The 14,144-nt window shown below is 37.0% G+C and overlaps 3 protein-coding genes across 3 annotated transcripts; 1 reads left to right on the top strand and 2 right to left on the bottom strand.

Moving 5' to 3' along the window:
* Positions 1 to 2,799: 2,799 nt before the first annotated feature.
* Positions 2,800 to 7,277, bottom strand: LOC105042030 (uncharacterized). The gene is made up of 2 exons (XM_010919138.4): positions 6,773 to 7,277; positions 2,800 to 3,162 (listed from the first exon to the last, which is right to left on the bottom strand). Exons 1-2 carry the CDS (start codon positions 7,228 to 7,230, stop codon positions 2,985 to 2,987), a joined length of 636 nt encoding a protein of 211 aa, XP_010917440.4. The 5' UTR covers positions 7,231 to 7,277; the 3' UTR covers positions 2,800 to 2,984.
* A 1,673-nt stretch (positions 7,278 to 8,950) lies between these two features.
* LOC140855377 (endoglucanase-like) lies at positions 8,951 to 11,061 on the top strand. Its single transcript, XM_073251268.1, has 5 exons — positions 8,951 to 9,005; positions 9,952 to 10,076; positions 10,154 to 10,342; positions 10,562 to 10,687; positions 10,777 to 11,061. Exons 1-5 carry the CDS (start codon positions 8,951 to 8,953, stop codon positions 11,059 to 11,061), a joined length of 780 nt encoding a protein of 259 aa, XP_073107369.1.
* Positions 11,062 to 11,624: 563 nt separating this feature from the next.
* LOC105041582 (WRKY transcription factor 22) lies at positions 11,625 to 13,378 on the bottom strand. Its single transcript, XM_010918528.3, is given in 4 exon segments — positions 11,625 to 12,542; positions 12,628 to 12,741; positions 12,841 to 13,124; positions 13,127 to 13,378. Coding segments are annotated over 4 exon segments (1,038 nt in total). The 5' UTR covers positions 13,235 to 13,378; the 3' UTR covers positions 11,625 to 12,010.
* Positions 13,379 to 14,144: the final 766 nt, after the last annotated feature.

Here is a 14,144-nt window from a genome sequence, read left to right as displayed (position 1 = left end):
TTTTTTATGATAAAAGTAGGAGAAGCAAGCTTCATTAATATAAAATATCAGTACAATGAGAGAGTTCCATCATTACTTAAAACATATACAATCTCAACAAAATAAGATGCAAGATACAAGAGGATTATGACACATATGCTAACATATATAATAATACAAAAGATATGATATCTCCTTGGATTAATCAAGATAATGAAGCCAATTTTGCAAGCCAGCTCACTCCAAGCCCCATCCTTTAGAGCATTATTTTGGATGTCTGCGCATTCATCATCTATAAAAAAATTTTGATAATATTATTAATGATCTGGTCTCCTATAAAGAAATTATCAGAGAGCACTTATGAAGTAGAGAAATATATCGGAGCCTAAAACTACCAACTATCGTAATCCAAACAAAAGGATTCATCTCATAACAAGTAATAGAGTACCACATACCCTTCCGGAAACTCATTACTTAAGAATTATTAATTAAGAGTGGATCAGAATTCTTGTCCTCCAATAATACCATATTTATCAGCATCAACTGGTGAGTGGTGAGTAAAGGGATCAGACTGAGGTTTGAATATAAACATGCCTTGTGTTGCTAATTGAGATGATAAAGCTAACATGATGATACCAGTGAACATATCCCCGATTGCTCATGCCAAATAAAAAAAAAAAAACATCTAGAAAGTGTTTGGTTGGAAGGAAGTGGAGTCTGGAATCAGAATGGAAATAGGTTATTTTTATTTTAATCATTTAGTTGGAAGAAATTTCATTTCGATTTCAATTTCAGGGTGAAATAGAAATAGTCCAATTTATCCAAAACTTAATCCCTATTCTCTCTTAAGATTCATCCAATTTCGATTCTGATTCCGATCACCAATCAAATATTTTGAAAGATTTGACGATTTCGATTTCGATTCTGATTGCGAACCAAACACCCCTCCTTCCACCAATATATAGTTAAAAAAAAAAAAGAATAGAAAGAGATCGATATCTCAATTTATTGAGATCATGAAAGTGGTTTTGCTTCGTTGATTCCACTGATCTTTTTCTTTCCGTTGGCAAAAAGGAGAGCGGGGCCTCAAAATTAAAATCTCAAAAGTACACCATAGACATCTGCATTGAGGATACAAGACAATGCAGGCGGTAATGCCTATATCTCCAAATAATCAAAATTTTACCTACTAAACCCCTATCCGCTGCTTGATTTTTAATTGATACAAGAATGTTGCCTACACGATGCATGTTGTAATAATAAAAATAAAATATAATTTATATTATAAAAGAATAATAAAAATATAAAAAATAGAATAAAAATAGAGATGTAATACTAATACTTTCGATCGCTTCGATTGCTATGATATGGATTAGTACTTTAATTGTGTGAAGAAATAGAGATAAGTTTTTCTTTCAATCTTCGATTATCTTTGGTTATCATGAAAATTAAAACTTTTATCTCTTCTTTAGGTTCCCAAAAAATTAAGAAGTAGAATTTTCTTGAGGATTTTTTTTTCTTTTTTTCGCATCACATATCAAAAAAAATACCATAGTAATAACAAAAAAAAATACCATAGAAAATTTTCTTTTTTTTTTGCACATCCATGAAGAGATCAAAAAAGAAAAAATAAATTAATATTTTCTATTTAAGCTCCATATCTCAAAAAAAAATCATGTGGATGACTAAATGTTTAATATTTTCTTTCTAGACATCATTTTTGAATAAAAACCATATAGAACAAATTTTTAATATCTCATATTTAGTCATCATTTTTCAAAAAAAAAATGTGGATGTGTGCAGAGAAATTTATATTATTTTCAACTATTTTCCTTTTTTTCTTGGAGTCATGCGGTTTTAAAAAGAATTTACTCTTTTTTTTTTTTTGCATCAATCAAGAGATCAAAAAACAAAAAATGGTCTAAGTAATTTTACCTTTTTTTCATGGATTCATTGTGTTTTTTTGAAGGATTTTGAAGAGTCCAATTTTTGAAGACTCATATTTTTTTGAAGGATTTTGAAGAGTTCAATTTTTTCAAGGAAAATACCTTGTGGAATTTGAAAGATTTCGAAGTCCAATTTTTCTTTTTAGGCATCATATTTTTTTTAAAAAAAAATACCATTCTTTTTTTACCAAAAACATACTATCTTCCCTTTTTTTTCTGGTTTTTGGACAAATTTTTCGACCATTTTCTTTTTTTTGCAGGGTCATATGGTTTTCCATTTTTTCTTGATTTTTTTTCCTATAAAATTCTTTCAATTTTTCTGAATTTTGGAAAGGGCTGCAGTGTATTCTCTTTCCTTTCCATTTAATAGGTGTAGATACAGTACTAACTTCTGAAAGTAACATCTTACGAATGGAGGTAACTAACTACTTGCTATTGCTATCCAATTCAACATGGAAAGTAATCTTGTAGAAAATGGACTGTTAGCAATGCAATGTCTAGGTCTATCAAAAACAGAAAACATTCCTACTTCAACTTGGTTATAAATAATCTGTTGCTATAAAACATATCCATAGCCCGAAGCTCGGTATACTTGGGATGTATTGTGATTGGTAGTCCATATTTGCCGGTCAAAAGGTTAACTATCTTCTCTTCTTAATATAATATTTTCTTTTTACCAAAAAAAAAATGGTTAACCAATGCTTATATCAAGGACTGCATTGTATTGGACGCCGGTATAATTTTTAGAAATTCTATTATTTTGGATATGATATCCAAACTTAGTTTGGGATCCTAGCCTATTTTTCATGCATGCCTCATGTTCTTTGTTACAATCTTTTTTTTCATTATTATTAATATCCCAGAAAAGAAGAGAAATAAAACAACAAGGTGCACAAGGGTAATGCGAGTGTTAATTGCAACAAGAAAAGCTTTTTCTGTGTTACAAGTTTATATAACTTGGACTGCAGTTGGACATATCTTTATACATCTTATACAATGAAGCAAGTATAATTTGCTAAGATGGGCAACTTTTTTTTACCCAACTTAATAGAAGTAGAGTTAAAATCGAGAGAGAAATTGAATCTGCTTGAGAAGAGGGCTCAAAGCTTCCATTAGTTTCTCGCACGGATGATTGTGCACTCCCTCGTATGTAGTAACAACAATGCTTGTATCCTTGGATAGACGTTGAACTTGCTTTTTCACATTGCATGTGTGGTGCGTGCATCGATAATAGCTTCTTTTTCCACATAATAACATGATAAAAAAAAAAAAAAAATCTAAACATGAGAACAAAATTATGCATAAACTAAAGTGATCATATAAAAAGATGATGATAAAAATAATAAAAATTGCACGAAAAATAAGAGTTGAACAAACACATTCACACACATACTAAAGTAGAAAAGTCATGAAGGAAACAAAATTACAAGCAAAGATCATGTGCAACTTGCACCAGGATACAAGCCTAAGCATATAATTTCATTTGACCTAACCTATCCTAACCTCATTCAACACCACATGAAAATGCTAACAAGAATATTCTCGAGAAAACTATTGTTATCAAAATGAAATGCAACTAGTCTCTAGTCTATATGTTTTCTGTTAATACATGAATTGTAAGTAAATATAGTATCTTTTTCTTCCCTTGTCATTAACATTTTTCTTAATGTTAATTTTTCTTATACTTCTTTACTAAACGACAACCTCCATACTAGGATTTCTAAACCTTTGTTTAAAAAATAAATAAATAAATGAAGTTTCATATAAAGTAAGCTGCCTTAACTAAATCCATATCATTTAGCTTAATTGGCAATATTCGTGCACTTTGTGGCCTTGTTTGTAACATGTCCAAGTTTGTGAGCGCATATAAACCAATTGATTCCACCTTGAACCAGAAAATGCATTATGCTTCCAAGTTACAATGGGTTTAAATGGAGTTAAAATATTATAGATTTATGGACATATGTAAGAATGAATTCTATTGAGGGAAGATGGCATCTTTAGTCTCACATTGATTATGAGTCGAGATCAGACTCTATCTTATTTTGGATCAAGGCCTTCTCTCCCCTAGCGAGGTGCCTTTTACATAAAATAAAATTATTGGATCTAAGATGGTATCTTGACATGCTAGAGGTCAAAGCAAATAATATCTCGTCAAGATAGATGGAGAGACTGACCCATCCGAACCCCTGACCGCAACAAATTCCTAGCTATCATTTAATTCAACTAGGTCGAGATCTTAATTTACAATTTACTATACATTATATATGTTTAGGATTCATTTGGTTCGTGAAAAGATTTTTTTTTTCAGGAAGTTACTTCCTGCAAATAGAATTTTGGTACGTTTGGTTACCATGAGAAAGTGATTTATTATAGAGTAGCTTATGTTTAATTGAGTACTCATTTTTCTAGAAAAAATATGTAAAATACCTATTATACTCTTAGTAGATATAAGACCATATCTTTTTGCTTTTAAATTTTATACAAATATTAATATTATATTAATATTAATATTAATATATTATAATATTAGACTATAATAATTTATTATGATAATATAATAGTAATATATAATAATATATATTAATATTTTAATATAATAAATTTATTAATATAGATATAAGTATAATATTAATATTATATTATAATAATAATATATTTATATAAAATATTAAGATAATATTAATATAATATTATAGTGCTATTCAGTATTTTATCCTAACCATCCATTGATATTTTACAAAATCTTAGCCATAGATTTAAAGGAATATTTTGAGAAAAAAATTAACACTACTTTACATTCCTTGAGAAATGTCAAAATCTACCTCCCCTATGGATTTTCACTTTCTATGAAATGTGGGAAGTGATTTTCCATAGGAAGAGCTTTTTCTACTTTCTCTTCTCTTAAACTCCAATCAAATAAGAGGCCTCTTTTCACTTTTCAAGAAGTGCCTCTTCTCACCTCCACTTTCCATCAACCAAACGAGTCTAAAATATGGAAAGTGACTTCTCATGGAAAATTTTTTTTTTACTCTCTCTTCTTTTAAATCTCCAATCAAACAAGAGATCTCTTCTTCACTTCTCAGAAACTGCCTCTTCTCCTTTTCACTTTCCGTCAACCAAATGAGCCCTTGGTGGCTTAATTGTTTTTATAACAATAAACCATGAATTGACTTTTATGGTCCTCATTATATTTTTGAATGCTATATTGCACAAAAGGGGATATTACTTAGGGTGCGTTTGGTTACACTTTCTGATTTTTTGATTTTTAATTTTTAAAAAATATTTTTTATTTTTTTTATTTTTACTATTGAGTAAAAGTAAAAAAATAAAAAATATATTTGATAACTATATTGCTATAAAGCAAAAAGCAAAAAGCAAAATTTGGAAACAGCAGGTGAAAAGCTCAACGAGGGAGAAGAGTTTGGGCAAGGAGGGAGAAGGGGGTGGGGAGGTAAAGAGTTCGACGAGGGAGAAAGATTTGGGCTCTTTACTTTTTGGTTTGATGTTTTAGATGTGGAAAAGCAAAAAAAGTAGAAAAGCAAGTTTTGGAAAGCAAAAAATTTTTACTTTACATATAAAGTAATTATTTTGATTTTTTTTTATTTTTACTTTTTACTTTTCATGGTGTTACCAAATATTATTTTTTTATTTTTACTTTTTAAAAATTAAAAAATAAAAAAGTACCTTTTTAGTGGCTAACCAAATGCACCCTAAGGATGCGTTTGCTTATATTTTTTTATTTTTAATTTTTTTAAAATATTTTTTTTTTATTTTTGCTATTGAGTAAAAGTAAAAAAATAAAAAGTATGTTTGGTAACTGCGTTGCTATAAAGCAAAAAATAATATTTGGGGATGGCAGGTGAAGAGCTCGATGAAAGAGAAGAGTTCGAGAAGGGAGAAAAAAGGGTTAGGGAGGTGAAGAGATCAACGAGAGAGGAGGATTTGGGCTGTTTACTTTTTGATTTAGTATTTTAGATGTGAGGAAGCAAAAAAAAAGTAAAAAAATAAATTTTGAAAAGTAAAAAATTTTTATTTTATATATAAAATAATTTTTTAATTTTTTAATTTTTAATTTTTATTTTTCATGATATTACCAAATATTATTTTTTAATTTTTATTTTTAAAAATTAAAAAATAAAAAAAAATATTTTTTATTGGCTAACCAAACGCACCCTGAGTTTACAGTTTATTGCTCGACAGAAGTATTCCTGATAATAACATAACCCGTTTAGGAGGCATTAAATGATAAGTACTCATTGTTTACTGGTAACCCATCTTTCAAAAAAGAAATAAATGTTAATTAGTAATCCCTATCAGCCTCTGCGGCATGAGTTGAACGAAATATATGCTATCGCGCATGCGAAATTACGTATAGCATCGTGATGCAGCTACTATATATTGTGCAATTTTCTTTCTCTACCTTAAGTGAGCCTATGAAATGGAGAATTGGTGAAACCCCTATGGGCTGGTTTGTATGATTTCCCGTGAAGGTAACTGAGATACGCCTACAGATCATGGAACTTGTAACACCTCCAATTTCTTGCATCTCAGGTGCTATCAGCTACTCGTTATCATCGATTAAACCCTTCCGGGTATAACTTATAGTAGAAAGACGTACGTAGACTGCATTCTTATGATTTGTTCTCCCAACTAATTGGATCTGTCTCTATTATCCATCATATTTACGAGACATTTTGCAGGTGAATGCCATATGAAGGTGGTCATGCATCATCAGAGAGTGAAAACCGGAAGGAGATGACAAATTTATTCGTCATATTCCCTCTTGGAGGCAAATTTTCCTTTGACACTGATCAATAAAAGAAATAGATTAAGATGAAACAAACCTGGGATAAATGCTGTTCTTCACCGCCTTCTGGCCATACTTCCTCCATCGATAACCATCATCGAGTATATCATTAGCACTCCTAGTCTGGAATGCGAACCTCGGCTTGCTGACCTTCTTTGCCCTTCCACCCTTTACTTTCTCCTTGCCACAACCACCACCACCACCAACTTTAGTAGCATTACCTTCGCCTTCGCTTGGCCTCTCCACGCTCTGTAACAATCCCGCCGGCGTTGGCTGTTGCAGTCCTATCGAGCTCGGTAAGAACAGTGAAGCCCAGTCAATGGCTGGTGCTTCTCCACAGCCTAGTGAAGAAGGCTCTTGTTGCTGCTGCTGTTGGCTGGAGAGAGTGGAAGGGCAGTTCTGAGACGAGCCCGGCGGTGCAAATGGGGCTGAGAAGCCAGGGACGTGGGGTAAAGGTAGTGGTGCATCTCCTTCCAAAGGTTCCATCATACTCATACCGGTTTATCTAAAAGGTAGGGAGCCCTGCAGGATTTAAAGGGGAAGAAAAATGGAGAGATGATAGAATTTTTGTTCCTGGTGGTTAGATGTACCGGAAGGTGGGAAATAGGTTGGGAAGCGTCAACTACAATAGCCAGGGTAAAAGAAGCACGCGTGTGAGAGAACGCCAACAATATCTCAACTACTTTTCTTTCAGTTCAACTGCCCTGCCCATCCTTGGCGTTTTGAAATTTTCAATGGAACTTGTCAATCACTGAACCATGGTTTGCACTCGTGTATACAGTGAAGGGGGGGAGGGAAATTTCCTTGTGCATGCATGCACCACATTGCCAACTTCCTACCTTGAGACTTGAGAGAGGCTTATCTTATATGTTTAAATTAATCATGATGACCTTTCTCTTTTGTTGAGTGGCTTTGCGTCCCTTTTCCTCAAAAAAAAAAAATCTTTCTCCCTGTTATTTGTCATAAGCATAACGTATGTGAAACCCTTTTGGTAGATGGACAGGGTTTGGTTAATAAATTAGTTAAAGGACGTTGGAACAATAGATACATCGTCAATGATTTGAAAATGCTCCTTTTCTTTCTTATTCTTGTGATGAATGTGGGGAGTTAACTATTGAACTACTAATCAGAGGCTCAAGTGACGGCACTAATTCTTTCCACGTGAACAGGGAAAACTAATTAAAGACGCACGCAAGTAGTCGTGCTGTAGAGCGAATTTGTAATTAGTGTCTGTTGAAATTAATAATAATGGATTGGGGTGAGAAAATATAAGTGGAATGACATGGATTACGTGTCGTTCACCTGAAGTTAATTATCGTCCCCACAACGAAATCTTAGTCAGGTAGGAAATATTTGGCAGGCACTTAATCAGAATTAGAGGCTCTTAAATGACATTAGTCCATTATTTACGAGGAAAACCAACTTACGGATTACTTGGTTGCAACCATGATGTGGAGGATATGATGGCGACCTGAACCCAAGAAATTGCTTAGTAGCTAGGGCCCTTTGAAACATTCTAAAGAGCCTAGTCCACGCGTTTTTTTGATGCGGGATAGAGCAGCCCTGGAGGAGATGATCACGGTTGTATCCTCTTCACCTTCCTTCGCGCGAATCTACCGTTAGATCACCCACCGCACAGATCTCAAAATGCTCTGAACTTTGTCTTCCTCCGTATGTACGGCTCCTGAGGGGGCAGTGGATGATCCAACGTTGAATTTGCGCCATGCAAGGTGAATCCTACTTTTGTACGAAGGATACAACCACGATCCGTCAAAGTATTCTGAGCCCGAGTCTTCCGAGCCCATGTCAATCTCGCCCCGCCACCGCTTCCTCCTCTCCAAGTTCTCCGCCTCTTACGCCCGCTGGCTCTACAGCTGCTACGCCCATATCCTCTCCTCCTCCTCCTCATCGCTGCCGGCTTTCCCTCATCCGTGCCGCCACCGCCCTCGGCCGCCACGGTCCTGTCCTTCTCCTTCGCCACATGCTCTCCCAAGCCGTACTCCCAGAACCCACACCCTGGCCTCCGGCCTTCGTCCCACTGCCGGCCTGGCTCCGACCCCGCCATCCCGACTCATGATGAGTAGGCCCACTGAACTCCAAGTGCGCGCCAGGCGTTCGACCGGATACCCCGCTAAGGCCATCGTGAGGAGGATGTGGTATCATCCTTTCCGACAGCGGAGGTGACAGACGACATCCTGATTTGGGGATTGGGGTTATGCCCGAACCGGAGAAGCATTGCCGCCCCCAGCTGAGTGGCGGCGCTCGTCAAAGTTGGATGGGCAGGGGGTGAGGCCTCGGGAGATCTAGATGGCGAAACAGGGGATTGGCGAGGAGTTCTATAATAAAATTGATGGCAAGGTCGTTTGATAGTACGTAATAATGACAAGATTATATATAATTTTATAATAAATAATTAAATTATATTATTTATTATATTATTTTTATTAATAATATTATTATTTAAAAAAAATAATTTAATTATTTAAAGAGAGATAGCCGTGTGATTATATGTAATCTTGTAATCCTACAATCTTGCAATAAGATAACTTCAGGATCAAAATAACTCCATCAAAATAAATAAAAATAAATCAAAATAAATTATAAATAGTCTCAATTGATGAAAATAAAAAAAAATATAATGAATGATGTCATGAAAAATAGTTGGTTCCGAAATTAAGTTGTATCTCTAAAAAATAGACAATAATCAATAAGTAAAAATAGAGATATTCTGAAAAAATTAACTTATATTCCATCTAATCTAAATTGTATATCAAATATTATAATGAAAATTTTCTATAATTTTATAATAATATTACTGTACATACCAAATATTGTAGTACAGAATTTTCTATAATTTTATCATGTAATCATATTTTTCTACAATCACATTACCATAACAACATTATCAATATAATGCACCTAACGTCTTCATACCGTTAAACCTGCCGATGGGACTTTCCTTGCATATAAACCCATTGAAATGACATTGAATTGGGATCTTTTCCGGTTCTAAATTGAATTGGATATGTCCAGCCTATCAATTATAGCAACCAGTGTGTTGCACAATAGCTGTGATTGAAAGAGCGCTCCATGATCTGATACAATTTATTGTTCCATGTATCATGTAGGACCCTAGTAATCACAACCCTTGTGTAATATGTAGCTGGTCGTGATTGTGAGAATGAATCTTCTCTATTTCTACCTCAAATTGAGAAGGATATAAAGCAACTAAAGACGTCCAATTTCTGACATTCGTATCAAATAATCAGAACTGGAGTGATGTGGTTCCTGAGTTGAGCTGGGACAACAAATTCGTTGGAGCGCAGGCAGTGCTTGCAAAGGTATCCTTTCGATGATACACAGTGCGTCGCAAACGACCCCAACCACCACAACACCCTTGATGTGATTCTTCTTTCAGGAATATTTGGCAGGGAAGAAAGATCTAGCTAGATACAAGACCCATGCTGATGGATTTGTCAATTTCACTGATGCCAGGAAGTGGCACCGTGAAGATCCAAACAGCACCCGGTACCAGATCCTTCTTCTTCAGCTAGGACAAAAATTAGACTTCACCTGTGCTTTTCTTTGTAGGCTAAATCAGAGGCAGGTTTTCTTTCAAACCTTGAGTTAAGTAACTCCATTGGCAAAAATATTACAGGAAGGCTATTGTTCCCACACGACACAGTCTTCTTATATATATATATATATATATAAACATATGGAGACAACAGTCATCTAATTTTATTGAAAGAACAGAATTTTACATGAGCTATTTATAAATAAAAAAGAAAAATGTTTTACGCATGACACTGTCAACTTGCAATAGACTACCAATGCTGTCATGGTGCTCTTTTACTACTCAAATCTTATAGACTCTGCTGGAATTGGCGTAGTCCAGTGCAGCTCCGCTAACTTCTCTGCTGCTCAAATCAGAGCATTTGCTAAATCACAGGCAAACATTATAACTTCGGCTACTTAATACTACTTGGTTACGGAATCAATTCTTGGTAGGACAAATTTTTAGTACAATTTTTCTTTCAGGTGGATTACACACCGGACAACAGCCCACTGGGCTACTCATACTTGGTGGGGTACGGCACCAAATACCCCCAGCGTATACACCACCGAGGTGCATCCACACCATCCATCAAAGTTCATCCAGCAAAGGTGGAATGCGGCGAAGGCTTTGCGGATTTCTTTAACACCCATGAACCCAACACCAACATTCACACTGGAGCAATTGTGGGCGGCCCCAATTCTCTGCACAATGGATTCAAGAGCAAAGCTATTGTTCAAGAAAATCAAAAGAGAAGGATCACCGCATAACATATTCATTCTCTCCCAAGTCTACAATATTAGAGTGCGCCTGCACCTATCCACGGGTGCTGATAGGTCTGCAAACGGGCCGACCCATAAGCCAGCTGTTACATATGTAGGAGCTACATTTTCAGACCAAACGTACAAGTGCCTGTTTGACTGTCTCGGCCCAAAATCTCATGGAATTTAGCTGGCACAGCTAGGAAAATTAGCTGTGCTGGCCCAATCCCATGAAATAATTTCATGGGATTTTGGGCCTAGACAGTCGAATAGACTCTAAATATTTTGCAAAACCTCAAAAAGGTCTAGCCTATTTGTAATCTTTCATAATTCGCTACAATCGTAATCTATCGAATTGTTATGCAGTCAAAAGTTTCACCATCCAATCACTGTTATGAAGTCCCATTCGATCTATAGTTCAGTAGAATAAAATAACTCCACCAAACAACAAACAATGCTCCACTTTTTTGAATATAAAAGGGAGAGAGAGATGCATGCACTATCAATTCTTTTTTTCGTAGAAGATGCATGTACTACGATTACTTATACTCCAATATATGGAAACGCATCAGTCAAGATTTGAACTCAGAATTTTTTATTGTTAAGCAAGATGTATAACAGCTAGAGGAAGCCCCGATTTATCGAAATCAAACGCCCATCGCCACAATCAATATACGTAACTAATCTTTTAATATAATTAAAGTACAAATACTACAAGGAAGAAACATTAGGAGCTGGAGGAAAAGATTATTCGGCAGGTCATCATCATGCTTTGATTAATACCAGTTACCACGTAGCTAGACTTTGGAGATATTAGATAAAAAGAGAGCATCGCGAGATATTTTTGTCTCTTTCCCACTAGACAGCAAAAGGCCAAAAATATCAAAACAGTGAGAACGCTGTAATTCTGGCAAGCATCAGGCTCCGATGCTTCCAAGCCTCTCTCTAATTTGCTTGTCTAACTACCCCAAGCTGCCGCCGCAGCGTTGCTGTTTGCCATCCAAGTGGAAGCAAAGAAATGATCCGCATAGCCACCTTCGTCAGCGTAGAAGCCCGAGATGGCCGGCAACTCCCTGGCGCCCACGCCCCTCCGCCCACCGCCCTGTTCAAACTCCCAGAAGAGCACGTCCTCCTCCCCCACCATCTCTATGTCTGCCACAGTTAACACCTCCTCTTCCTCCTCGTCTTCCTCCTCCTCGCCCTTCCGCTGCCGGAGGTGCTCGTCCTCCACGCACGATGACGGTGTGCTGAAGGGCGGCATCCGGTCCCCGTCTTGGCCGCCGCCTGAGGCGGAAGGGGAGGTGGCGGCGGGCGCCGGGGGAGGGGGGAGCTTCTGGCGGGTGCTTCCGGCGAGAGAGTTGCGGTGCGTGGGAAGGGGGTGGTCGTGGTCGGCGGTGTAGGTGACGACCAGCATCGCTGGGTCGGTCCGGCTCCTTTCCACCTGCTTCCTCGCCAAGCACCCTTTCGAGCTACTGCACCTATAATATCCCCTGTTTTCCCTCCAAGTTAGAATGTTTAAGCGTAACGAGAAAGAGTTTGAGGAGAAGAATTAAGGAAAGTTTTTATAGTCCATACCGTGGATATGGGGAGCCTTTGATGGGTTTCTGGCCGTATTTGCGCCAAGCCCACATGTCGGAATAGAGGCCGTCGGCGGGGACATGGCGGACCACCCTTTTTTGCTGGTTCTTCCTGTTTTTTTACCCCTCAAATACGTTAAATATAGACAAATGTTGCTCCTTTTTCGTTTGCTTAAAGGAAAAATTCAGTGTTGAGAGCTAAAAGATCTACCTTCTTCTGGAACGAGGGGTGTTAGCTTCTAATGGCCGTTGAGGCGGACTCCACTGTTGCTGGGTTTGACAAGGATCGGCCACGGCAGGAGAGGAGGATGGTCTACTTTGCTGTGGGAAGAGCTGGGATTGCTGCTGTGATGGTTGCTGATGGGGTGTGTGGAAGAAGGGCTTGCAGAGATCTTCCAGGTCACGGAAAGCGGTTTCCGTGTCCATGATGTCAGGAAAGCCAAAAAGGTGGTCTTTTTCTCCATCTCCTTGTTCCCCTTTAGGACTAGAGAAGCGAAGGAAGAGAAGGGATCTGTCATCGTCGCCGTCGATGTGGTCCTCGTTGATGGTCTTCTGAAGCAGCAACCCCTCACTACCGCCTCCAGATCCCAGTTGTCGACGTCCATGGATTTGGATTGCTAATGACTTCTTAGGATTTCAATGGGGTACCGGAAGGAAGGAGAGGTTTAGGGCTTGATTCAAGCCCTGGAACGAAGGGGTGAGAGGAGTGAAGAGGGTGGGGCGTTGTCTTTTCTGCACGGCCGGGAGGTGGGCAAGATATTTAGATATAAAAAGAAAGAGCGAGGTGTGGGAATTTATCCAAATGGGTTCGGTGGTGGTCACGGTCGTCCAAGAAGTGAGTGGCGATAGATCTCCAAAATCCCGAAACCGCTTTCGCCTACACACCTTTTTTTCGGTGCAACTTGACTTGCCTAAAGGTCAAAGGAGTGAGAAAATGGTTTTTTCTCATTTTCCTTTCCCTACGTCCCAATTAAAAATAAATAAAATAAAAATCCTTCGGCCGTTTCCTTGGTTTGACTGCTTGCAATTCTTTCGTCTTAGTGAAAGAATCCAATCCTTAATTACAGTCGCGTCTGTATATTGGTCAACAACGTTGAGCCATTCATAAATTAAATCATGGTATGTGATCCAATACAACCTAGACAACCAAGGCCAATTTAGATATTTCAACTAAATCTAAGTCAATATTCTATTCACATTGTAATAGAGTTTAATTAAGGATTAACATGTTTTATCTAAAAAAAGATTAACATGGATATTTTTCTACAAAATGTAGTGATCACAAGAAATTATGGTCTGGACCGTATCCTGATAGGCTAGTGCATATCGCATAGCACTTGCATGGTGGAAAATGCAATTGAGAATTGGTGAAACACAAGGGTTAAAGTGGTGTGTTATCCATCGTAAGATTTGGAAAGTCTATCTGGCATGGGCCGGATAATAATTTTTTAATAACTACATTGACTAACCTGAAATTTTTAGAGAAATACGTGGATGTAAATGTAGAGGACGAAT

The sequence above is a fragment of the Elaeis guineensis genome, chromosome 2 (genome assembly GCF_000442705.2).
Source record: "Elaeis guineensis isolate ETL-2024a chromosome 2, EG11, whole genome shotgun sequence".
Taxonomy (NCBI): Eukaryota; Viridiplantae; Streptophyta; class Magnoliopsida; order Arecales; family Arecaceae; genus Elaeis; species Elaeis guineensis.
This window is presented reverse-complemented; position numbering and strand designations above follow the sequence as displayed.